The 26283-nt window shown below is 47.1% G+C and overlaps 1 protein-coding gene across 9 annotated transcripts in view; it reads left to right on the top strand.

Annotated features, from left to right (window-relative positions):
- The window catches only part of IL6R (interleukin 6 receptor), a 61220-nt gene that overhangs the window by 30482 nt on the left and 4455 nt on the right, over positions 1 to 26283 (top strand). For 4 of the 9 annotated variants that reach the window (XM_005610076.3, XM_070268118.1, XM_070268121.1 and 1 more), the window contains exons 7-10: positions 6020 to 6066; positions 7513 to 7582; positions 12513 to 12606; positions 18236 to 22040. In XM_005610076.3, the coding sequence (XP_005610133.1) occupies positions 6020 to 6066; positions 7513 to 7582; positions 12513 to 12606; positions 18236 to 18482 (458 nt within the window). In that variant the 3' untranslated portion in view covers positions 18483 to 22040. Of the gene's footprint in view, positions 1 to 1439; positions 1710 to 6019; positions 6067 to 7512; positions 7583 to 12512; positions 12607 to 18235; positions 22041 to 26283 lie in introns of those variants that run through there. The other 5 variants (XM_070268122.1, XM_070268120.1, XM_070268125.1 and 2 more) reach the window with 4 other exon arrangements.

Here is a 26283-nt window from a genome sequence, read left to right as displayed (position 1 = left end):
TGTCAGGGCGGGAAGAAGAGGATACTCACTGATAGGGTGGCTGGGCTGCAGCTCTTTCCAGAGTGAGAGTTCTCCCAGAATTTATCCCTTCTGATTGCACTGACAGGGCTGCCATCAAGCAAGTCTGTGGTCCCCAAGAGCCCCTGTGCAAAGGGAGCTTGGGACAAAGCGCCTGGGAGAAGCCCTTTAGGCATGAGAGGGTTATTTCTTGCTCCTCACAAATTTCTTTGACTCCTTCTCGTACACTGCTCACCTACACCCAGAAAATCATTAGGAGCCTGTGTCACAGGTCGAGAGCAGAGTGAATGGGTTCTTGGGAATGACTGATGGGAGGAGGTGCTAGAGGTTTGCACTCAAGGCCTTTGGGGTGCCCTGAGGCCAGGGCTGCGGACTCTCTGGGCAGGTGGGTGTCCCCTGCCTAGGTCCCTGCTGCTGCATATTGTCATCTCAAACCCTCTGGCCGTCCCATTCTGGGGGAGTTCTTTTGTTCCTCTCCACCTCCAAGGGGGAAATCCTGTAGCTGAAAGAGCACTGGGCACACCTTTCTGAAGCGGCCTTGCCCGGTTCTCCTGGATGTGCCATCCCCTGCCTCTGTTGTGCTGTGTTGCACAGCGCTCCCAAAGTGCTCATTCCCCTGGGTGACCTTACCACGTCCACTCTGCATTGTAGCTGCTCAGGGCGCTGGCCTGGGAGTCAGACGAACTCAGGTCTGGTGGCTGGCCCTGCCCCTTACTGGTGTGACCTTGGGGAAGTCCCCACCTGAGCCTGTTTGCTTATTCGTCAAGTGGAAGTAGTAATGCCTGCCCCAAAAACCCAAAAAGCCTGCCTCCCAGAGTTGTTGTGAGGATCAAAGGAGATGGAGAGCGGTTAGTGTAGGGCCTGGCACATGGTAAGTGTACGGTAAAAGCCAGCATTTCTCTTAGTCACCTGTGTCTCCAGGCCAAACCTGTCTCTTGAGCCCTAGATTCATGTCTGCTCCGCCCAGACATCAGCCCAGGTCCCCCCTCCTGTGCCTCACGCTCAGCACAACCCAAACCAAATACATCACTTGCCTTCGCCAACCTCCCTGCGTTCCTCTCCAGCGAAGGGCAGCACCACCCACCAGCCATCCAAGCCAGGACATCCCCGGGACGTCAGGCTGGACACCGCCCTCCCTTGGTTCAGGTCCTTGTCACGTCTTGACAGAATTCTTACAACAACCCCTCCTAACCCGTCTCCTGTCTCTGGTGTGTGAGCACCCATGAGTCCCCCACAGCACTGCCTCAGGCATCTTGCTAAATCACAAGCCTGCATCTGTCACGCCCCGACCTACAGCCGTGGCTCCCCATCCCTTTTCCGGTGGAGTTCACACCCCTGAGCTTGCTGAAGAGGCCTTCTCCAGCTGCCCGCCCACCTCTCCTTCGTGCCTGGCCCTTCCTCACGTGTCTCTTTCCCTCCAGGTGGACTGAACCTGGCTTGGCACTTTTGCATGTGTGTCCTCCCGTCCTCATGCCGTGTCTTCATGTGGTCATCTCCGTTCTTCCTTCCACGCTCATCTTCACATCACCTCCTCCCACATCCTCCCTGCCTGACCTCTGTACCTAGCTCAGAGGTGCCTATACCATGGGACGTCACAGGTCTGTAACGTTTCAAAAAGAATTTTGGGATCAAATAAGGTTGCCAACTTTTAATTTTGCTAAGTAAGGATGTAAAATTAAACAATTAAGATGCTGGCCTGGTGGTGTAATGGTTAAGTTTGTGCACTCTGATTCGACGGCCCAGGGTCCACAGGTTCGGATCCCGGGCGTGGACCTAGACACTGCTCATCAAGCCACACTGGCGGCGTCCCACATACAAAATAGAGGAAGATTGGCACAGATATTAGCTCAGCAACAATCTTCCTCACCAAAAAATAAACAATTAAATAAAAAGTAGCTATTGCTATTTACCATCACCATTGTTTCATGAAAGAGGATAAAACAAGAGCATATGGTCAGAATGAAGGACACTCTGGCAACCTTACACCATGCGGAGATCCACGCTGCCTCATTCGTATTTTCCTTTGGCCTCAGACTGATAGACTTCTCTGCAGACCATCATGGGTGGTGTTTGGGACCCAGCTGGAGGTGATTTATTTCTCCTAAGGAGACTGTTAGCTCCTCGGTGAGAATTTTTGGTGTTTTGGGTTTTTTTTGCTTAAATGGAGGAGCAGTGATTAACCGTCTGGTTGGTGGTTTACAGGCTGTGAAGTGGAGGGCGGGAGGGAGCGAGCTCAGAGTGGAAAGTGCTGCCTGGCGCTGCCCGGCCTGTGGGTTCCCCCACCCCTTCCTGTGAGTCTCTGGCTTTGTGGTTCATCCCTCTCTCCTTGTTCCCTCATCTCTGCCACCCTCTGGCCTCTTTTTCTCTTTTTTTTCCCTCTTTATTCTCAGCCCACTCCTATTTTCCCTCTCTGTAGTCCAACCCCTGAGCCCCACCCATATCTTAACTGGTCATAATATACAATTTAAAAATATTTTGGGGGCCGGCCAAGTGGCATAGTGGTTAAGTTTGAGTGCTCTGCTTCAGTGGCCCAGGGTTCACAGGTTCAGATCCTGGGTACGGACCTACATACCACTTATCAAGCCATGCTGTGGCAGCATCCCACATACAAAATAGAGGAAGAGTGGCACAGATGCTAGCTCAGGGCCAATCTTCCTCACACACACACACAAAATCAAAACTGATAAATATTAAAAACAAAATTTTTGTTAGAAAAAAATGCTTTATGTTCTCTGTTCTTAATTTTGAGAGTCAGGTTAGTTTTTAAATATTGTGTGCCGGGCCAGTGCTAGGTCCTTTCAGCATGATCTCAGGTGATCTGTGCCGGAGGGAGCCATTCCTGTTAATTAGAAGTGAAGAAACAACACCTAAAAGAGGTTGTCTTGACCTTGACCAAGGTTACATATCTGGGATGAAGGCCTCTGCCATCTTTTGTATTGGATTTCTCTATTCCAAAACCCAAGTGAGCAAGCCCAAATCAATTCTCAACTTAACAGAAGTTTCTTGTTTTAAAAATTCATGTGAAAAAAAAAGAACCAACAACAATAACTCATGTATTGTCTTCTATTCATCTCACTTATTGGATTATGGTCATTCGTCATTCATTCATTTTGTTATGAATATAAAATACATCTTCCAATCTTGGAAATATTAATCCAGGGAAAACACACAGCAGCAACCACTGTTAATGTTCCTAACAGTCTTTTTTTCCCAGTGATTTTCTATAATTGAAATTTTACTAACTACACGGTTTTTCAGCAAGATGCCGGCCTGTGTTAAGGTCTGAGTTTCAAAAGATGAGTAAGATACAGTCCCTGAGTTTGAGAAATGTTCAATCTAGAGATAATTTTTTAAATAAAGAAAAAAAAATCATTCTTGGAGCCAGAAAGCTTTACCACTTATTTCTTACAAAACTTTGGGCAAGTTATTTAACCTCCCCATGCCTCAGTTTCCCCATCTGTATAGTGGGAATAACGACGATGCCCATCTCAGAGTATTGTTGTGAGGATTAAAGGAGTTAATTCATGTCAGTGGGTAGAATGGCACCTGGCACATAGTGAGTGCTCAATAAATGTTAGATATTCTGTCATTGTGGCTCTTGTTACCACCACCATTGTCACTGCCACTGTCACCTCCTGGCACACAGGGGGCACGCGGGGGCCAGTGAATGATAGTGCCTTCCCCTCTTTTGTCCAATATACTGGCTGAAGTGGGGCGTTAGGAAATAGAAAGTACTTGAGGAGAAATAGAAAATACCTTTGTCTAAACAGAAGAAAAAATGCTCCCTAATGTTGGCACTGTTCCATAGACTTTCTGAGCCCCAAGTTCTTTGTAAAATTGGTAGAATAGCCCCTGCCTTGCATGATACTGCGAAGGTGACGTGAGATGACAATACAGGCAAACGAGCCACCTGGACTGGCGTATGGTAAGCCTCAACAAAGGTTGCTGCAAGAAATATTAGTAATATTTTCTTAGTATGCTATTAATATGGTCAATCTAAGTTACTTTGCCCTGAGCCCGTTTCTTCGTCTGTAAAATGGAAATGATTAGTATTAATAACGATGTAAAAGTTGCTCCACCTTCCATCTCAGGGAACAAAATGGTCTGAATCAGGGGTCCCCATGATCATCTTGGAAGCTTTTAAAAAGTCTTGTTATGTAAGACAATTTTATTCTGCATTAGAAAAATGTTATTCATCCTGGTAACATTCCTGGGTTATTTGAGATAAAATTCCAACCACTTTACTCCCGGAAATCTGAGCCTCTAAAGGTTAAACGTCCTTCTCTGGACCACAGGCCATGTTGGGGGTCAGAGCTGAGGGTGGAAGCTGTGTGGGTCTCCTTTTCTTCCTGAAACATCTCTTGGTGTGGGGTGCTTTTGAAACCCCTGGTGTCTGACTCCCATCCCCAAGGTCTTGAGGCCGCAGGTCTAGGATGGGGCCTAAAAGGCCACAGATGATGCTGAACATGGCCGGGCTTGGGAACCGCTGGACCAAATGACCGTCCATGGTCAGCCATGTTTTCTATCTTGTGCTGACCCCCATCCCCTGGTTTTAGTTTTCATTCTAGCACCCCCGTATCATTTCTTCATCCTTCAGTCGCCCCCTGCTATGCATCTAACTGCTCTCTGCTAGGCTGAGCTGGGAGGAACAGAGAGGAATAAGAGGCTGGGTCCCTCCGGTTTATTCTACGCTGAGTTTGGGCTAACTCTCTGTGTGACCTAGGACAAGTTGCTTTCCCTCTCTGGGCCTCTGTTTCCTCTTTGTACAATGGGTGAGACTGAACATGCTCTTATGTCCCCTCCAGTGATGCTAGTGTCTGTTTTTCTCCCCTCCTGGGGATGGCACACTCCCACCGAGAATTCTCTCCCGAGCAGAAGCAGGATCACCCTCTGCTCCACCCCCTTGTTGGTCCTTATGCTACTCCCAGCTCAGGGAGACTTGACATCTTTGTGTAAACCATTTCTGTGTTATTTTTAACTTCTTGATGGAAAAATGATGAACTGAAAAGAAAATATTTTAAAATCCAGAGCATTCCACCACTGCCTGTCACGGTTCAGCTCCTGGTCCCTTGGGCCCACGTTTGCGGCTGAGCCAGTCTCGTGTCAGTACTCTCACTTTGATGCGTGGCCCCTGCTGCCTGGGGGTGTTCTGCAGAAACATGTTCCCATGGAGGAGGAGGGGCCTTGTCGGGTCGTCTGGTCCACATCCCTTCTCGGGCAAAGTGTACCAACCCACCCAGGCAGATGAGAACTTGTTTATTTTAAATTCTTTTTATTGCAGAAAGGTGCATAGAAGGAAATGAATGTTTTTAAAAAATTAAATTAAATTTTTTCCCCAGTTTTATTGAGAGATAGTTGACATACATTACTGTATAATTTAAGGCATACAGAAGGGTGATTTGGTTTACATATATTGTGAAATGATTACCACAGTAGGTTCAGCTAACATCCATCTTCTCAATTGTATCTTCTCTAGATACAATAAAAAGAAAAGAAAGAAGAAAAAAGGAAAACAATTTTCTCCTTGTGATGAGAACCCAATGATTTATTCTCTTAACAACTTTCCTGTATATCATACAGCCCTATTAGCTACCATCATCATAATCAAAATGTTAACAGTGCTTCTCTCTGGGCATGTGTATCCTTCCAATTTTTTCTTCCTGTGTGTAAATACGTATTATTGTATGTAATTTAATATACAACAAATAATGATATAAATATGTTCCTTTAGAAACTTTGGATCAAACTATATGGACTTTTTCTAGCCTTGCATTTTTTATATATTACGTCCTTGACATTTTTCTAAAATATTTTTAAAGGCTATTGCAGTATATGGCTATGTCACAATTTATATAGTCCCTTATGGTTGTATATTTGCTTATTGCCAACATTATGCTCTTTTAAATAACATTGTGAAGAACTCTATTCTCCTTCTGCAGCCCATCAGGCAGGATTTCAGGGTCCATGAATCATTAATAATGACCCTTACTTCTATCCACAGAACCCAGGAGCCCTGAAGTTGAGACTGAGGTGTCCCCGTCCACACAGGTGAGCTCATGTTCTTGTGAAAGAGTCAGGGCAGCAGTGCCTAAGGGTTTGGATGGTGGGCTGGCACCAGACAGGATTTGGTTCAAATCCCAGCTCTGCCACTTACTAAAAATGTGGCCGTGGGCAAGTTACCTGTCCTTTTCCTTTTTGAGGAAGATTAGCCCTGAGCTAACTACTGCCAATCCTCCTCTTTTTGCTGAGGAAGACTGGCGCTGAGCTAACATCCGTGCCCATCTTCCTCTGCTTTATATGTGGGACGCCTACTACAGCATGGCTTTTGCCAAGTGGTGCCATTTCCGCACCCGGGATCCGAACTGGCGAACCCGGGGCCACCGAGAAGCAGAACATGTGCACTTAACCGCTGTGCCACTGGGCTGGCCCCCTTACCTGTCCTTTTCAAGCCTCTGCCAAACAGGGTAATAGCAGTGCTCTTGCCCAGGGCCTTTGGGGCCAAGTAAATTGTGGAGCGGCGCTGGCCTGGCTCTCAGAACTGCTCTGCGTCTAGTGGCTGCTGTTTCATCTCTGGGCTTTTTGGGCACCACTGACGGCTTAGCTCATGACGCGGATTCAACTCATCCGAGCCCTTTCCCCCATGGACGCCTGGTGTCATAATTTTCTGGAAAGAGGATTACCTCTGAAGCTGCCTAACAAATCCTTGAGTAATCCAATTTCCCATGCAACTACATCTCCTCCTGTGGTCCTTAATTCCCTAAACGCTAAGCTAGGAGGCTTGGCCCCTCCTGGAGCTGGGCAGCACAGGGGAGGAGCCTGGGTCCCGCCCCTTACCCATATTCCATGCTGGACTGTCCAGGCATTGGCAGAAGCAGCTCCAGGGTGAAGCCCATTCTTCTGGGGCCGGAGAGCATCCAACACAGGGTGTAGGGGAACTGACACTGACTGAGAACTTGCCCAGCCCCACTAGGCTCTGAGCCTTGCATTTGCTATCTCATTTGATCCTTACGTTAACCTAGATTCAAGGTGCCAAGGATGGTCGTGCCTGCAAAGGAGTACAGCTGACAGCCACATGGATTAAGAAATATGCTCAAGGTTACATAGATACTAAGTGGTGGATCCAGGATTCTAGTCTGTGCTTTTCCCAGTAAGTGGTGGTACCTCTGTCCTGGCACCAGACCCATGGGACAGCTGCTGCTTCAGCATATCTGTTGATATCTCCTCTGGGCAAGGTGCTGTGCCCTTCAGCTCTTGGTGGAGACGCAGTTGGGAAGAAATCCCCACCTTGAGCAGGGAAGGTGTAGATACAAATAAGGCCAATAATAGTGCAAAAGTTGAGAGTGATAGGTCAGAAATGGAGAGGTCCATGAGACAGAGAAAGGAATGCCTTGGGTGGATCAGGGAGTGGGTTAAGGAGAGGTGGCACCTGAGCTGGGTCCTGAATGATGGTGGAATCTGCTGAAATGGGCTTACAGTGAGGAATGTCTCTTTTAGGCATCTACTACTAATGAAGACAATGAAAATACTCTGTTTAAAGATTCTGCAAATGCAACAAGCCTCCCAGGTAAGGACTGGATATTTTTATATTCCTATGGTCTATGGGGCACAAAAGTCCTGTCTCTGTAGAAAGTCCTTTTTCATTTGGAAATGTTGGCAGAGGGCCAGTCTGCTGAATGGAAAAGGTCAATGGCAGAAATGTTCTTTTGTTACTTAATACATTCAAGTTTATATTGTTAGCTAAGATATAGTGAGGGGACCATAAAACAAATGTGACAAATCAGCAAAATATTTCAGAATTGGCCCAGAATACAAATGAGTGTGCTACAAACAAAATTACTGGAGTCTGAAATGGAACACGTGTGGAAGGAAATCTTTGTTTTGGGGGCCCTTGATTTTGCTTCTGTTTCTCTATACCTGTAAGACTGGGAAAAGTTATCAACATTTGCAGCAAGAAAGATTAGAGGGGCCGGCCCCATGGCCGAGTGGTTAAGTTCACACGCTCTGCTTCGGCAGCCCAGGGTTTCGCTGGTTCGAATCCTGGGCACGGACATGGCACCACTCATCAGGCCATGCTGAGGTGGCGTCCCACATGCCACAACTAGAAGGACTCACAACTAAACATACACAACTATGTACCAGGGGACTTTGGGGAGAAAAAGGAAAAATAAAATCTTTTTTTAAAAAAAGAAAGATCAGAGGTCCTATGTTTGTTTTCCCATGTGTATGGGACTCATGGAGTCCAGACTCCATAGGTTCAGTAGATGAGCAGCTCCATCTGATGGCTTTTGGGCTTTCTGAGGAAGTCCTTGGCCTTGTTACCCTTACCTGGGCAGACTGCTGCCTGCACCTGCTGCTGGCTACCCATGCTGTGCCATCCTGGTTGCAAAGCCTTTCCTAGTGCAGGGCCCCTGGGGAGGACCTACTAAATGCCTGGGGCTACGCTCTGCCTGCACAGCTGTAGACTCAGAGAACTGAACCCATTCCTGCTCTCCAGGAGTCTACAGTCCAGTGGACAGGTTCTGGCAGAGAGTAAAGTAGCAATCGTAACAAAGAGCAGAGTGTGAGATAAGCCAAAAAGGAGGCATGGAGAAACTGTGGAAATTAATAAAAGAAGTCTTAACCAAATGGGAGTCAGGAAGACCTGTAGGAGGAGCTCTTATGCCCTGTCAGACATCAATTACAGAGTGGCTTGCATCTTGGACAGGAAGTAAAACTACTTTACTACTGAAGGAAGATTTCTCTCCCCACCTGGCAACAGCCCAGCCAATGAGAAGCTGTTGCCACCCAGAACTGCTACTTTCCCCCAGTGGACTTTAGAACAGCCCCTCCCTAATCCCCCTTTTTTCTTTATAAAAACAGCTCCCCTCTTAAAGATTTTATTTTTCCTTTTTCTCCCCGAAGCCCCCCAGTACATAGTTGTATATTCTTTGTTGTGGGTCCTTCTAGTTGTGGCATGTGGGATGCTGCCTCAGTGTGGCTCGATGAGCAGTGCCGTGTCCGCACCCAGGGTCTGAATCAACGAAACCCTGGGCCGCCAAAGCAGAGCGTGTGAACTTAACCACTCGGCCACGGGGCCGGCCCCAAGGCAGCTCCCGTCTTTTGTTTTCTGGTTTTGCCTGTGGTTTGCCATAGCATGCACATCCAGAATTGCAATGCTTTTGGCTTTTCCCAAATAAACTTGTTTTGAGGACAAAATAACAGGCAAATTTGCTTTTTAAGTTGACAGAAGCAAAGTGGAATTTAGAGACTTGAGAGAGCATGTTGAGTTGGGGGAGTCACAGAAAGCTCATGGGGGAGGTGCCGTTTGAAATGAGCCTTGAATAATATGGGTGGATGGTCCGGGCAGCAGTTCAAGAGCTGCTGTGGAGGAGGGACCCTCCGGTATGCCTCATCCACTCTCACTGATGATCTCATCCAGCTCCATGTCTTTAAAGACTCCTGGGGCCTGATGACTCCCAAACTTCTGTCTCCTTCCCTGATCTTTCCACTAAGACCCAGACTCACGTATCCACTGCCTGGCTGACAAGTCTACCTGGATACTTACTAGAAATCTGAAACTTAACATGGTTGACAGAATGCTTGATGCCTTCCCACATCTCCAGCCCAAATCTTTTCTTCTCCATCTTCCTCATCTCAGTAACTGGCACCATACTCTGTGGGTTTCTCAGGCCCGGGAGAACAGGCGTGCTTCCTCTTCTACCCCTCACCCCATGTCCAGTTCCCCAGCAGGTCCTGTCGGTTGTACCTTGAGACATGTCCAGAAGCTGACCACTTTTCACCACCTCCCCTGCCAACACCTGATACAGCCACTGCTGTCTCTCCTCCTGCAGGACTTTAGGAGCTGCCTGCTGGCTCACTAGCTTTTAGTCTTAACCTCGAACAGACTCTTCCTCTTCTAGCAGCCAGAACGACTCTTGAAACACAAATCTAAGCTGTCCCTGTCTCACACCATCTTCCCTAGAATAAAAGCCAGAGTCCTGACAGAGGTCCCAGTCTCTATGGAATGGGGCTCCCTATCTTTAGATCTCGCCGCCTCCATTCTCTCTCTCACCCACTCTTCCCTCCTTGCTCTTCCACTCATGCTCTACCTCAGGGCCTTTGTACTTGCTGCTTGCTGTGCCTGGATGCTCTTCCCCCAGCCTCCAGGTGGCCAGCTCCTTTATACATCCAAGCCTCTGCTCAAATACCCACTTCTTGGGGAGGCCTTTCCCCACTACCCCATGTGATGGAGCCTCCCCGCTGTCACTCTCTCCCTATCCTGTGCTTTGCTTTTCATCATGCCCTTGTCATTACTGATGTCATATTACATACTTGTTTGTCTGTATCCCTTTATTAGAATGTAAGATCCAGGAAGGCTTTTCTGTCATCCTTTTCTCTGTAACCATGAGACTTAGAACAAAGACTGGCATGTGATAGACAGTGAATAAATATTTGTTGAACAAAAGAAGGAACAAATACATAAGGTGATGGAATACTAGTAAATGGGTAAGCCAAGCATACTGCTTCCTTTAAATGGCTGTCTGCCAAGAGATGTGGGACATACTCAGAGAAACCTGTTCTTGCAGTCAATGCTGCCTCCCAATCTGGACTCATGGCAAAGCCTGCATCCACTGGGCACCTGAAGTGATGACTGGCAGGCGGCATCTTCACCAGCAGGGGCAGAGGACCTGAATCCCGAGTCCATGGGACTGCAAATGTAGTCATGCCCTGCATAGTGACGTTTCAGTCAACAGCAGACCATATATGACGGTGGTCCCATAAGATTAGTACCGTATAGCCTAGGAGTGTAGTAGGCTATACCGTCTAGGTTTGTGTAAGCACTGTAGGGAAGAAAGAAATTTTCCTCTACCCTTCTGGTTTCTTCTGATCTAATAATTAAATTGACATGAGACAGGTTGGCAGGAGAAAAACAAACAAAAGTTTAATAACATGTATACATGGGAGAAACCCAGGAAAACCCAGTAACTCCCCCAAATGGCCGAAGCCCTCCCCTTGAATTCCATCCTCAGCTAAAGACAAAGGAAGATGTTGGGGGTGGGGAGAGTCAGAGACTTCAAAGGGAAGGAAGGCAATTCAGGTAGGTGAAAAGGAGCAAATGTTTGGAAAATAAGTGTTTGTCTGGCTGCACAGAAACAGTAGAACACAGAGGGAAGCCCAAAAAACAGGCTTTTCGAGGTTCCTCCCTGTCTACCACCTGGTTCACAATATTCTAAGGTGGTAGCTCGCTTCCTGAGATGGGTTTTTTTAATCTGAATTCTTTTAGGCACTTAGGGGGAGGTAACCAGAAAACTTTGTGAGTCTTTTGTTTCTTAAAAATAATCAGCATAAAATAATCCTCATGTCAAAGAGACTCATTTTGGGGTGCCAAATTTTGTTCCCTTTCAATACACTTTATGATATTCACAAGATGACAAAATCATCTAATGGCTTGTTTCTCAAAACACAGCCCTGTTGTTAAGTGGCGCATGACTGTATCTGCCTTCTCAGCAGGAGAGATTGATGGTCTGGCTTAGACGTACTCTCTGTCCAGTCCGGGTCTCCCTCTGGCAGCCGTGGGCAGGAGCTTTCCGTGGAAGGACATGGTTGCTTGTGAAGCTAGTTTGTTCTTTCATTCATTCAAAGAAATATTTTGGTGAGCCTGCTTTGTGCTAGGCACTGGGTGAGCAGTTGGGAGAGTAACAGCGAAAGAGACACATGTGGTCCCTGTATTCAGGGAGCTCAGTATAGAGGTGGAGCTGGAGAAGTCACCAGGTGGGGCACTTACCCAGCTTGGAGTGGGGCCACTTCTCAAAGGAAGTGACATCACCTCATCTGAGACCCAAAGGCCAAGGTGGGACTGGATAGCCAAGGGGGCCATGAAGGTGGGCAGAGCATTCCAGGAGAGAAGAGAGAATATATGGAGCGCCTTTGGAGGAGAAAGAACGTGCCCTGTGGAAGAACGAGTGAAGCTTGTATGGCTGGGGCTTGAGTACCAAGTGGGGAGACTGGCAAGAGATGACACCTCAATGGAGAAAACTGCACCCAAATACTTGATTTAAAGCACCTGAGCCTCCCTGATGTCGTCCTCAATGGAGCTGCCATCAGTGAGGTCCCCAAAGCTTCTGTTTCTTGCACCCCCTCTATGCCTTGTAGGGGCAGGCTGAACGCCACTAGAAAAGTCACTCTGAAAGTGAGTGGGAGTCTGTGGCTGGCCGCAGGAGCTCAGAAGCTCTGAGCTTGAGGTGTACCTCTTGCCAAGTGGTGGAATCCTGGGGTCTTTCAGAATTATGCTGGGGGTGACTCTTCCAGTGTTGGCTTTGGCCAGAAAACTGGCAAGCCTCTTAAGTGGCCTGATGGTTAGCAGAGCTGTTTCCTTCTCCAGGCGTGTTTCCTTCTCCAGACTTCTCCAAAAGTCTTGAGGCTTTTGACAGCACCAGCTGAGTGGGGTTTTTTTCTTCTTTTCTTTCCTCTGCTCCTCTTCCTCTTCTTTTTCTTCATCTTCTTTTTATTTCTAGTGCAAGATTCTTCTTTGACATCACTGCCCACATTCCTGGTGGCTGGAGGAAGCCTGGCCTTTGGAACGCTCCTCTGCATTGGCATTGTCCTGAGGTGAGATGGCTCCTGGGGGTGGCCCTGTGATGTTCTCATTTTCTTATCTAGCTGGCTTTGCCTGTGCTAGGATGGTGGCAATGGGTTGGAGAGCCATGAGTGGATTCAAGACATGTTTTAGAGGTAACATTGACAAGATTTGATGACAGATTAGATGAGGAGAATGAAGGAGAGGGAAGAGTCAGTCTGACCTCAAGCTTCTGGCTTCAGCAATTGGGCAGATGGTGGTGTCATTCACTAAAACCGGAAACACTAGAGGAAGAAGAGCTGAGGGAAGAGCAGTGATTCTATTTGGAACCATGGAGTGTGAGGAGCCTGAGAAAATCCCAAGTGGACGTGTCTGGCAGACAATTCGTCTTGTTGCCAGCGTGTAGATGGTAGTTGGAGCCATGGGAGAGAAAAGTTGTGTAGAGGAGGAGGAACTGAGAAAGGGGTAAGAAGGGGTGGCCTGGGAGGGAGGAGAAGAACCAGGAAGACCTGGTTGTGAAAACTGAGGGAGAGACTGTGTGTTAGGTACTGAAGAAACACCTTAGGCTCTGGGATTACAATGGAACATGACCTTTCCTCTCCTCCAAGAGCCGTACTAAAATGACGACAGTACCACGGAGAAGCACCACAACAGAAGTGTGTACACAGGTCAATCTGAGGTACCTGGCCAGACCTCCTTAGGAATATTCCATATCTCAAAACAAGCAGACCTAGAGAGTCACCTTTAAGTGCTGGGTCCTAGTGCTCTCCCCTGCCATGGTTGGGAAGCACTCAGGCTGAGCTGGTGTCCTGGCCGCTGCAGCACAATGCTCGTTTCATCTCAGTCTTTCTCTCCATCCGATCATTAGTGTTATCTTTCACTCCCAAGGATGCAGAATAATCAGCTAACAGTCGTCCCAGTGAATGGACAATAAAGAAAACTTACGATGTTCAGGATTTTACAGCAGGAGCTCGCAATTTCACATATGCTGAAGGCCTAAAAGTAGTCAGACTGGGCCCTGGCTTTGGGCAGTGGTTAATTATGATAATACAAGTGGAGGAGAAACTTCCCCCTGACCTTCCTTTCTCTTAGCTCGTGTGTAACTTTCAAGGGACTCTAGTTGGTGATTGTGAGAGGTGGGCTTTGAGGGTGTTTAGGAAGGAAGGGTAAGACCTTGGCAGGGAGCTTTCCACACATTAGCTCATTGGATCTTCACAGTGACCCTGAACTAGCTTGACCACCAAGGTGGTCTGGGTTGGAAGATTAGCAAGATGACAACTCAAACTGTGTTCAGGGTTGTTTTTACTTTGATTTTCCAATGAAATAGTGAGTAAAATTTCCAAAGGGTGTGCAAGAGATAAAGTTCCTAATGAATAGAGGTAGCTCCTTGTAGGAGCCTTCCATACCTTCTCTACCTTTGGGCCAGTGGGGGCCATGCCTACAGTCAGAGGTCTTCCTACTGCCTTCTGAAGGATTCCTTGCCTCACCTCAGGCACAGACTTCTGTGTTCTATTTCTATTTCTATATCAGTAGGGCTTCAACAGGCCTTTCTCATAATTTACCGGAGATCCTATAGAGTAAATATCATGATTTCCACTTCACAGATGAGGAAACTAAAGCCGAATGAGGTGGCATGAGTACAGCTAGTAAGGGTAAGGCCAAGATTGAAACCCAAAGCTCATGCTCTTTGAATAGGGCCTTAGGGGTCATTTAGTCAAATTCTCTAATTTTACAAATAAAGAAACAGCCCTGAGAGGTAAGATGACTTGCCCAAGGACACACAGCTTGTTAATAGCAGAGCCAAAACTAGAACTCTTGTCCTGAAAGTCCCTGCCCACTGTCCTAGCCTGCTGTCAGCTAAGAGCTGGCCCCAGTCTGTGCTATCAATGCGCTGTTGACCAGTGGCACCGTTAACGAGCAGCGCCATCTTGGTGTGCTGTTAACCACTAACAGAGAAGTGTTAGGTTGAGAACTGACCACAGCGCTCATCGCAGTCCTGCTGGTGGGGCTTGGACACTGGCTGGTTGCTCCACAACCAGAGTCTCCAGAGGCACAAAGAGGGCAAATGCCCTGTGCTGAGAATGTGTCAGTAATTTATTTCCTAGCCTGGTGAGTTTCCATTTTCTCCTATAGAAGGCAAATTTACTTGAAAGAGGCCAGTTATTTCAAGTGATAAAAACCCTTCTACTCCCAAAGTCCCTCGTATCAAGAGAGGGGTACAAGCTTAGAGACACCATGGGAGTCTGGGAGTGCCAATATGGCTGAACCACAGTGACCGTTGGAATGGCCACATTACATCAGGCAGAATGTGAGAGGCCGGTTGAAGTCCATCCTGCCAGTCCATGATACCATATTTTTCTTTTTAATACATTTATTTTGTCTCTAGCAAAGCGTAGTATTTTCCTAAATATTTTTCCAGCTACGTCAGTGATAATTTTTTTTTATTTTTTATTTTTTTTATTTTTTTTAAAGATTTTATTTTTTCCTTTTTCTCCCCAAAGCCCCCCAGTACATAGTTGTATATTCTTCGTTGTGGGTCCTTCTAGTTGTGGTATGTGGGACGCTGCCTCAGCGTGGTTTGATGAGCAGTGCCATGTCCGTGCCCAGGATTCGAACCAACGAAACACTGGGCCGCCTGCAGCGGAGCGTACAGACTTAACCACTCGGCCACGGGGCCAGCCCCGACGTCAGTGATAATTTTTAAAAATTTAAATATGCCATTGGAAAAAGGTATACCATCTTCTTAAATGGATGTTATAACTTACAGGGCCAGTTCTCCGCACCCCGCTTCCTATGGCCCCTCGATTCTCTATTTTATGCTATCAGGCACTGGGAAAATAGGATTCTCACAGCAGAAAATTCGTTTTCTGCACGTTTATTTAGAATGGACTATTAGGTGAGGACTCCCTATGTATATGCCTGTGATTTAAATGGTTTTGTATTAAACGTAGAGTCTCATTCCAATATTTTAAAATCACAGACTCTGCCACCTCCACAGGGGGCTTTCCTGGTGTCTTGGGCCACGGAAGTGGTTGGGGGCCGTGAGTACCCTTGTGGCCTTGGGGGTGGGGTCACTTCCTCTTGCTAGGTCTTAGTCTTTACACCTTATTTTTTTTAAAAGAGTAAGGATTATTATGATTGTTTTTAAAAAATTTCTTTTAGCTGCGGAGCCTTTTCTTTAAACAAAACATTCTGAAGCCCAAATGTGTAAAATAGAGGAAAGGTGGAGGCTGAGGTACAGATGAAGTCTGACAGCTCAGCTGTGGGTTCCTTCTACCTTCCTGGCACCCTCTCCAGCCCCAGGCCCTGCTCAGACCCCTGCCCAGGTCAGGACAGTGCCGGCTGTGGACACCCCCCAGGCTGCTGGTTTCAGCGGCCCCTTGGAGCTTAGTGATTTTCAGAAAAGGTCTCATTCACTCCTCAAAATATTTCAAAAGCAGGAAAGCTTATCTTTCTCAGTTACGTATCCAGTTGCTTTGAAAAAAAACTGAGGGCAGAGACTGCTTTTCATATTAGGTAACATCAACAAAGACTTAAAGAAAAAATTACGTGATATATAATTATTTGCTAATTACTGGCAATTTGCTAAGTACTGACAAATAGAAAGAAGGAAAAAAATCGTATATTATCCAAAGACAGCCACTGTTAATTTTTAAAATGTGAATGTGATCAAAGCATAACAGACATACAGAAAAATGCACACGTCATAAGTGTATGGTTCCATGAATTTTCACAAAGTGAACACACCCATGTAATCAACACTCAGATCAAGAACACTTTATATTTAGATGAATTTCCTGAGTCTTTTTCCTCTGCATAGTTTCTTCTTGTTTGTTTTTATGTAACCATGATTTTTCTGTATCTACAACTCTGAGTTCTGCCTTTTAAATTTAGCATTAATTATAAAATAAGCAATTTTTTCACGTTACAAATTCTTTGTAAACCTCACTTTCCTAGCTGCTAACTTCTCCATTACTCAGATATACCCAAATTCATTTAACCAACCTCCTATTATTGGGCATTGGTGTTGTTGTTTTGCTTTTATAAACAGCGCTGTGTTGAACATCTTCATGCGTAAGGCTTTTTCCATAGCTATTTTATTTCCTTAGGGTATAGTCCCAGAAGTGGAATTCCTGGGACAGAGTCTGGATATTTTGCAATCCAGAGTGTAATGACTCTGTCCTCTCACGAGGGAGGAGAATTCCACCCAGGGACCCAGCAAAGCTCCAGTCAGCACCCCTGCTGGGCTCCCTGCCTGTGTGGTGCCTGAATAATGAAGCTCGAAGTGACATTTTGCAGCTTGTTTATTCCATTTGGATAGCAGGCTAAGAGCCAATGGCAGATTTGGAGCCAACTATCAATTATTTATCATAATAAGCACAGGAATAGCCTGTCGATATAAAAAGAAATCCAAGGAAAATCCCTAAACCTTGTTTTTGACATTGGTTTCCCCTCCTCCCTCCCAGCCCTTCCTGGAGTAGCTGACATTTGGTGGCATTGAGCGAGACCACCTTGCTCCCACTTTGGGGTTCTTTTTTTTTTTTTTTTAAAGATTTTATTTTTTTCCTTTTTCTCCCCAAAGCCCCCCGGTACATAGTTGTATATTCTTCGTTGTGGGTCCTTCTAGTTGTGGTATATGGGACGCTGCCTCAGCGTGGCTTGATGAGCAGTGTGCCATGTCCGCGCCCAGGATTCGAACCAACGAAACACTGGGCCGCCTGCAGCGGAGCGCGCGAACTTAACCACTCAGCCACGGGGCCAGCCCCCCACTTTGGGGTTCTTAAGCAGTAAGTTAGTGGGCACCAAAGCGGGAAGCGGGGGAAGGAGGTGAGCTGCCCTGGAGAAGCTGAACGGCCCCTTCATCAGGGAGACCTGACTGTACCTCTGAAGATTGCTATCACCGTCTCATCTTTCTTTGGGCTGTCAAGTGACTTCTCAGTTACTGAGCCCTGGCTTCGGGCCCAGTGCGGAGCAGTGTGAACGAAGCTGTGATCAGAGAGATGCCTATCTCCTTCCTGTTTAACATCGACCTTCCTGTCAGATGAGTCACTTGTGCCCGAGTGGTGCCCACGGCTGGCTCTGTGAGAACTCGCCAGCATGGTGGGAGTGGACCCAGAGGGGCAGGGAGAAGAGGGGAGGGTGGGAATGTTGGAAGCCAGAGGAGCAGGAGGGCTGTTGAGGGAGCAGTGCAGCCCTTTTCCTGCTGTTAAATGGCAGCTGCAAACAATCTGTCTCTTGCCAGCCTTAATTTGACTGAGACCCATTTTCCTTCCCCTCTGAAAGAATCCTCTCTTTTTTAAGTAAATGGATTTGGGACTGATGATGTATACCTATGGGCATCCTCTGGAATAGGACAAATTAAGTTCTCGGTGCTATAAAGGGACATTCAAGGCCACGTGTGCCTCAGTTTCCCCATTTGTAGATTGGACCTGCAATACACACCTATTCTCTTGGGCTGTTTTTGAAGCCCCCAACTCTTCAGAGTATTGTATAATCCCTGGTGACAAAAACGGCTGATGGAATAAATAGTTATCCATCTTTTGAGCTGAAACCCGAGAGTGCCAGCCCACCAGGGCTGCCAGCTGTTGGTGTTTTTCACTCATGTTCATCACAGGGTGAACTAAACATCTGTGTGGCTTGTCTTTGTGTGTCTTTGTGAAGGTTCAAGAGGACGTGGAAGCTGCAGGCTCTGAAAGAAGGCAAGACGGGCATGCATCCGCCGTATTCCTTGGGACAGCTGGTCCCTGAGAGGCCCAAGCCCACCCCAGTGCTTGTTCCCCTCATCTCCCCGCCAGTGTCCCCCAGCAGCCCCGAGTCTGACAACACCCCGAGGCACAGCCGACCAGATGCCAGGGGCCCACAGAGCCCCTATGACATCAGCAACAGAGACTACTTCTTCCCCAGATAGCTGGCTGGGTGGCACCTGGCAGGTTGTGGTGTCAGACCTGCTGAACTGTGTGGATGACGAAACAAAAGCTGGCTTTAGCAAAAGATGCTTCTCACTGCCATTCCAGCTCATCTCAGGTGCGTGGGGCCTCTGGCTTCACAGTTACAGGAGGGCCTCACAGAAGGTTCTACGCTGGGTAAAAATAGGTTTGCTGCATCTGTTCAGAAGGAAGAGGTGGCTGAGTGTTGGAAATACCCTTCCCCAAATGGCCTGCTTACAGCGGTTAGGGTGAACTCAGGCCCTGTGAACGGAGTGGTGTCAGACTCTACTGGACGCTCAGGTAGAGCCGGGCGGCCGCAGACACCTTGGACTCCCCTGGCTTGGTGTGGAGAAGCCACTGGCCACCTGCACACCCCGACAGATCTCTGCAAGCTGCACCCTCAGGCAGGTGGGATGGATTTCCAGCTAAGGACACCCCCCTCCCCCAGTCACCCGTCCCCTGGCCCACTGCACAGTCTCAAACTCTTGAAACCCACGTGCCTTCACAATTCTGTCTTCTGGGCCTGAGGGCGGCTTTTCTTAAACCACGGAGGCCTGGGGGAAGCCCTCACCTGCCGTTCTTCCCCCCACCTGAAAACAGCGGAGAGGGAGGTGGATGGTATCTCAGGGCCTGATGGTTTGAAATGGATTTATGATTAGTTCCTCATTAGCGTTTTACTAACTGTGAATGATAATCCTAGGCGCTTGCTGAATCCAGCAGCAACTGCATGGGCTCAGTTTCCTCCTTGGGATCCCAGGACTTCAGGAGGAGAGAAGCAGGGAGGAGAGAGGAGAGTGGGGACAGGGTCCCACGTTGATGGTAACGGAGCTGAGGGGGACGTGGCCTCTGCAAACCGGAGTTCTCCATCCTCCCCCTCCCCTGCGCCCCGAAAGGAGGACTGGCTTTGGGAGGGGCCTCTGCCAGGGGTGAGATCAAAATTGTGTTCCTCCAGCTTTGTTTATTTTGTTTCAACTGAGCCTGAGTAACTAGGGAAGATAATATTTATGTGAAAAGACAAAAGAACCCGGCAAGAATGTATTTTAATCTGGTATTTAAAAACTGCTGACTGTTTTATCTCGAGAGGGTGGAAGAGCCAGTGTTAGCTGAGTGTCAGTATATAAATAACTTGGGGGGAAAGCACAATAACTTTGTTCAGCAGAAAACTGAGTCAAGTGAAAAAGGAGGAGAAAAAAAGATTTTCCCCTATTAGAGAAGAGGCTCTGGTTTCATTCTAAATTTTGTTTTTGTCTTAACAAGCGAAAAAGTAGTCTATCTCTTCTCTAATTTAGGGGAAAAGCAGCTTGTTACTACTCCCCCAGGCAGCTGTGAAGGAGACAGTGTCCAGCTCCTTGGCGTAATGTGTAATGTGGGGAAGCCAGCCTCCCACGATCGCCAGCTGAAAATCCCCACCGCTGAGAGCCGTGAGCCTTCCGTTATCAGAGGGGGATTCATTAAAAAGAAACAACCCCTTACCTTGGTGCCTTCCTCTTTTGGTTAGTTCCTGGAATTTGATTCAATTTAGCTGGTATTGAAGCACCCGCTAAATGTCTAGGCCTGACTCTCTGACTAACCATTTCAGCTCACTTTTCTATCCAGGCTTTGAAAATTCAGTGATGTTAGTGGTTACCCAAACAAGGACCTCAAGTATCCTGGGGTGTCCCAGAATGAAGCTGTGATGAAAATCAGTCGTGTATCCACGGACTAAAAGTTTGCCAGACCACAAAACTTCTGTAGGTACCCTTTTAGAAAAACCACCACCAGCAGCAGACAGGTGGCAAAAAAGATGAAAATGATCCTGTTTTATTTACTTTTTGCCAGGTTCAAACTGTTACTATCTTGGGCAAGTAGTGATTTTCGTTGCTGGCTTTGTCTGTAGGTTTCAGACCCTGCGGCTGCTGCTTTCGGCAACTCATCTTAAGTTGACAAAAGTCAGGCAGGTGGTTTTTCTTTATTTCTGTAAAATTTCTTTGAGAACAGCAAAAATGCTGTTAAAGGGAAATATAAAAAATGAGAATCTGCATGAGAAAGGGTGATTCTGTGCCACGGTTCTTTAACTCTTTGCAAGTTTTTACCCACATGTAATATTACCAAAGCCAGGCAGAGCCGAGCTAGCGGGAGATGTGAAATCAGATAGCTCATTATTGCCGAGAGCTAGGCAGCTTTGATCTCCAATTGTTATTGCTTTCATTATTATTGTAACGGAACTGCTTTTTTTTTTTGTAGTGAAGAGGGTTTTTTTCCCTTTATGTTTTTATAAGCTAGTATAAATGAAGGAAAAGTATTTGTCTTCTCTGGGTCGTAGGCCTTGCTCACTGTACACAGGGAAACACCCTAAGCTTTCTGTGTCCTCGAATCTATGGTCAGTGAACATGTGTTTCAAGCCACGGGTCATTCTTACCTGTGTTTCTGCAGCACACGTGCTGCCTTTTATCCTCACCTGATACATCCATGTAGCAATCTGCCACGCAGCCGGATGTGAGATGTTGGGACAGTGATAACTTCTGTTGAACATGGCAGTTTATCCTGCTGGGTGGGAAAAGTTGAAAATATGCTGGTTCAAGGTCTAGAGTCAAGTGGTCATTAATTCTTGTAGCATTAATGAAATATTTTTTTTAAAAATGTCCAGGGGGTGGCATTGAATGTATCTCCGAGAGCTCTTGGCTCTCATGGAGCCTCGCCCCTGGGTTTGTTCACCAGACGCTGGGCTCACACTGGGTCTCCCCGGTTTCCGTGCTGTCCCGGAGGGAAGGAAACGCCATTTCAAGGTGTGGAATCTGCGGTGGGAGCCCACCTGTGCTGACTGGGAGTGGTCATGGTTTGTGGGTTTCCTGCAGAATGTTCAGGAATGCCTCACCCAACTGCTTTGGTGCTAAGCCTCATGGAAGGCAGTTAAGACTGACCCAGTTGGGGAGGAGTCGGACACGCAGCTTCAAGTGAAGTTGGTGAGAAATTTATCTTAATTTGGAGAAGCAAGGCCAACCGGTGGCCCTTCGGAGCGTGAGCACTGAACCTGGCTTTCCCAGGCGGCAGCCGGCAGTGGGGCCATTGTGGGGAGTTCGGGCCAGCTGGCTAGGGTTCTGTGCCAGACGCTCCTGAACGTCCCCTAAAGCTCCTTCCAGCATCATGTCCTCGGTGTGGCCTGGCGCCAGCCAGTTTCTATGGCAACCTTAATGATTATTAAGGAACATTGTCAGTTTTATAACATATGCTAAACAAAGATCTACTTTAGAAGGAAAGGATTGGAACAGCATGTCGCAGGGCTGTTAATTAATGGAGAAACCATATTTGGATGGAGAGCGCACATCTGTTAAATAGAATACCTCAACTTTACATTGTTGTTTTTTTTTTGTAGAGAAATAATAGTTTTTTGTTTTTATTTTTTTACCTAATTACCTGAAAGCAAATCCCAAAGGCTGATGTCTGTATATGGGGCGAAAGGGTCAGTATGGTATATTTTTCAATGTTTTTCTCTTTTTACCAGCTACTTTGCATTTAAAGTGAAAATTGTAAATGTTTGAAATAAATACTTTCTAAAAATACACTTGAGAGATAATGATGTTTTGGGTACCTGGGTCATTTAAGAAAAGACATGCGTGATTGCTGAGTGGACAGGAGTGAGGAAAGACGGGGTTTAAAATTAGGTAGGACCATTTCGGGGTGGGCTTCCCCTTAACGCGCCATTAAATTACCTCTGGAAAAGATCAGATAAGTTTAAGAAATAAGCAGCCGTTTCTCCAAAGACTGTAATTATGAAAATATTTCCCAAAATGAGTCCTGGGGTTTCTGGAAGGGGTGGGGTGCTTCTGTCACGTTTACCATCATTACCAGGTGATGGACGTGTGGGGAAGGAAAAGGGTCATTCACCCAAAGACTGTTTATTGGACAGGGGGTGTTCATGGTCTCACAAAGCAACTCTGCATCCCTGATCGTCAGATAGGCTGACTCCGTCCCCTATTGAAATGGGTCTTAGGTAGGAGAAACTTGGGACAAAGCCATCCCACATCTTCCAAACAGAGGAAAGCCGTCGTGTGGATGCTTTGTGGATAAGAGTTGCCGTGTAAACAGTTCAGGGCTGGGGAGGATGAAACTGCAGGGAAGCCTGGAAATTGTGTAACTCAGACCGAAAGTTGAAGTGTGGGGCCCCGCCGTGCGGCCCCCTGCCTGAGAGTCAGGCAAGCCGCAGGGCCGCACCTGTAGGAGCCACCGGCTCCTTGAGGACACCGCGACCTCTTTTGAGGTTGGTCTCTGTCTTGCAGAAAGCAACACAGGAAGCAGATGTTCCCCAGGGTGGCTAGGCTGTGTGGGCTGCACAGAGGAGGTGCAGGAGTGGGCACAAGGAGCAGGAGATGGAAGGCAGTGCCTCCCTCTTCGCAGCATCACTGTTAGGATGACATGGTTATGACGCTCTTTCCAAAAGAATTTGGGAGAGCAGATGGTGATTCTTGTAGAAGACGGCAAGGAACACTCAGTTATTGGAACAGCCACTTAGGAGAGCATTTTCCTTATTATTGAGGCACAAGGAGACCAAACCTTTCTCGGTATGTGTGAGAAGTGCAGGTCAGAGGCAGGAATCTATTTGCCATCCTGCAGTAGCAGAAGTGTGTTGTTGAAAGGCCTTAAACTGCTCCCACGCAGCACTGCTGTGTGCAAGGCCTGGGCTGGGGGCTCGGGGCGATTCTCAGGCAATCGTGAGCAATGACAGCAAGGCCTGCACCGTCCTTCAAATTCTGACCAACTTCTAATGTCTTTATGAAGGTCCTTGTCTCCTGTAGGTGTATGTCATTTAAAAAAACAAAACACCTCAGCCATGTCCTATTTCTTTTGTATGTGTGTGTGTGTTTGTCTTTTTTGAGGAAGATTAGCCCTGAGTTAACATCCACTGCCAATCCTCCTTTTTTTTGCTGAGGAAGACTGGCCCTGAGCTAACATCCATGCCCACCTTCCTCTACTTTATATGTGGGACGCACCCAGGACCCGAACTGGAGAACCCCGGGCCGCCGAGAAGCAGAACGTGTGCACTTAACCTCTGTGCCACCGGGCCAGCCCCTGTCCTATTTCATGCCAATGGTTTTAGGTGACAATCCAAAACATGAATTAAATTTTTTCAGTAAAATCATGGAACACTCTGTGCTGGAGACCAGGGCTGGAGGAAAGGTTCTACAGCAACACGTTACTGTGGGGATTAATTGGGAAACAAAATCTGTGGGCAGCAAAGAGCTACACGATCAGCCCTACTGCTTACCCAGAAGTCCACTGTCCCTTTTAGGTAGAGAAAGTTTATTAAAATTAGCTAATAATAATGGCTACCGTTTATGGACCCTCCACTATGTGCTTTACAAACGGAACGTTCTTTCTCATCTTAATGATTCTGCAAGGTAAGTGCTTTCACCTATTTACAGATGAAGCAACTGAGGCTTGTATTGGTGAAGATAGTGGTCCAAGATGCCCGAGCTAGTTGAGAGGCTGAACTAGACCCCAAACCTGGGTCTGCCTGATTCCAAGGCTGGCGCCTCTTTGCCCTCTCCATGTGGCCCCTCAGCCACTGGTGACTGCCTGGATGGGCCTCTCTTTCCAAGTCCTTTCCCAGGCCAGGTGCCCCCACTCTGTGCTGGGTGGGGCCCTTGCCCAGTCACTCCTGAAGGGAGATGGACCTGGGTTCCTCATTTGGCTGTCAGTGTGAGCAGGGGCTGGAAGCTGAGCCCAGGGGAGCCTGAGCCCATAAACAAAGGCATGTCCCCGGGGCTCCCACAGGAGGCTCTGAGGCAGCCAGACCCCAGTACCCGCTCATATAATAGGCAGCCACAAAGAAGATGAGTCACACGAGGGGAGGGGCAGCAACCAGTTCCTCACCCTCAGTGATCCTTGATCAGAAACCAGATCAAACCAGTTCCCCTCTATCTGTGTGGGCCCATACCTCTGAACTCTGCGTGAATGATTTGGTTTTCTCCTGTTGCTTTCTTGGTATACACTTCAACAAACCTCCTCGGAATCGTCAAATCGTGCTTTATTTATGGAGTGGAAACGTGCTTTATTTCATTCCGTCCACTCCTCTGAAAGGATGAATGGTCACCGCACTGTAAGTGGTGGTTCTCTCTGGGCGGTGAGATGCATTCAAGGAGTCTTTACTGGGGCTGGCCTCGTGGCCAAGTGGATAAGTTCACGCACTCCGCTTCAGTGGCCCAGGGTTTCGCTGGTTTGGATCCTGGGTGCAGGCACGGCACCACTCAACAGGCCATGCTGAGGCGGCATCCCACATGCCACAACTAGAAGGACCCACAACTAAAAATACACAACTATGTACTGGGGGGCTTTGGGGAGGAAAAAGAAAAATAAAATCTTAAAAAAAAAATTAGCAAAAAAAAAAAAGGAAAAACTGAACCGCTGTGCTGGCTGCGGGGGTACCAGAGGAACCCATCCCTCCTGCAAGACGCTGGCAGTCCACCCAGCGAGCTACACAATTAACAAGCAAATGCTGTCTCTGGGAGCAAATGACTAAGGGGGTCTTGGGAGTCGTGGAAGGAAGGGGTAGAAATATGGAAATGGAGAGTGAGGATGGAGGAAGAAGTTTCCAGGCGGAGAGTGGCTGCACACGGAGAGGCTTGCCAAGGGCTGTAGGTGAAGGGCAGGGTGGGGAGGGGGAGGGATGGGGGAGGCGTGCCTCGGACACGGACTATGTCAAGCAATTTTTCGATATTCTAAGAGCATTAGGAAGTCACTGAAGACCAGATTCGTTCCTTTTTTTTTTTTTGAGGAAGATTAGCTCTGAGCTAACCTCTGCTGCCAATCCTCCTTTTTTTTTTTTTTTTTTTTGCTGAGGAAGACTGGCCCTGAGCTAACATTCCTGCCCATCTTCCTCTACTTTATATGTGGGACGCCTACCACAGCGTGGCTATTGCCAAGCGGTGCTATGTCCGCACCTGGGATCTGAACTGGTGAACCCCGGGCTGCTGAAGTGGAATGTGCAAACTTAACCACCGTGCCACTGGGCTGGCCCCTATTCCTTCCTTTTTTTTCCCTTCTTTTTTTTTATGCATAGTATTTAAACATTTTTCATAAGCTTGTATGTTTTATAATTAAAGAAAACTTTTCATTAAACAATGATAATCTCTCTATTTGAGAATAGTTCAACCACATTGTACTGCCTATGAAATATTGGTCATTGAAAAGTGCAAGAAGGGGCCAGCACTGCGGTGTAGTGGTTAAGTCCGTGCACTCCGCTTCAGCAGCCCAGTTTCAATGGTTCGGATCCCCGGCACAGACCTATACCACTCATCAGCGGCCATGCTGTGGTGGCATCCCACATACAAAATAGAGGAAGATTGGCACAGATGTTAACTCAGGGCGAATCTTCCTCAAAAAAAAAAGTGCAAGAAATACGTGAGGATCATAGATAAACAAAATTGGCTATAAGACAGTAATTGTTGAAGCTGGGTGATGGGTACAGAATGGTTCATTAATCTTTAAAAAACCTCGACATTCTCCATTTCAAAAAGTGCAAGGATTTTAGGGGGAATGTTCCACTTGCAAACGTACCATTTAAAATAATACAAAATGAATATAAACACATCTTTCTTGACTCTCCTTTAATGTAAACCATGATTCTCACTTGTCAACAACACACTGGTTGATACCTTGATAAACAAATTGGCTTTCATAAGCACAACATGCGATATGTCTTTCCCTCAATCCAAACTAGTGATCCTGTTTATTTATGCACATAAATCAGAAGGCAATCTGAATCATTAAAAAACGTCATGTAGGAAGCATTTTGTTTGAATTAAG

This window comes from Equus caballus, chromosome 5, assembly GCF_041296265.1.
Source record: "Equus caballus isolate H_3958 breed thoroughbred chromosome 5, TB-T2T, whole genome shotgun sequence".
NCBI lineage: Eukaryota > Metazoa > Chordata > Mammalia > Perissodactyla > Equidae > Equus > Equus caballus.
Note: the sequence above shows the minus strand (reverse complement) of the source record. Positions and strands in the feature narration are given on the sequence as shown.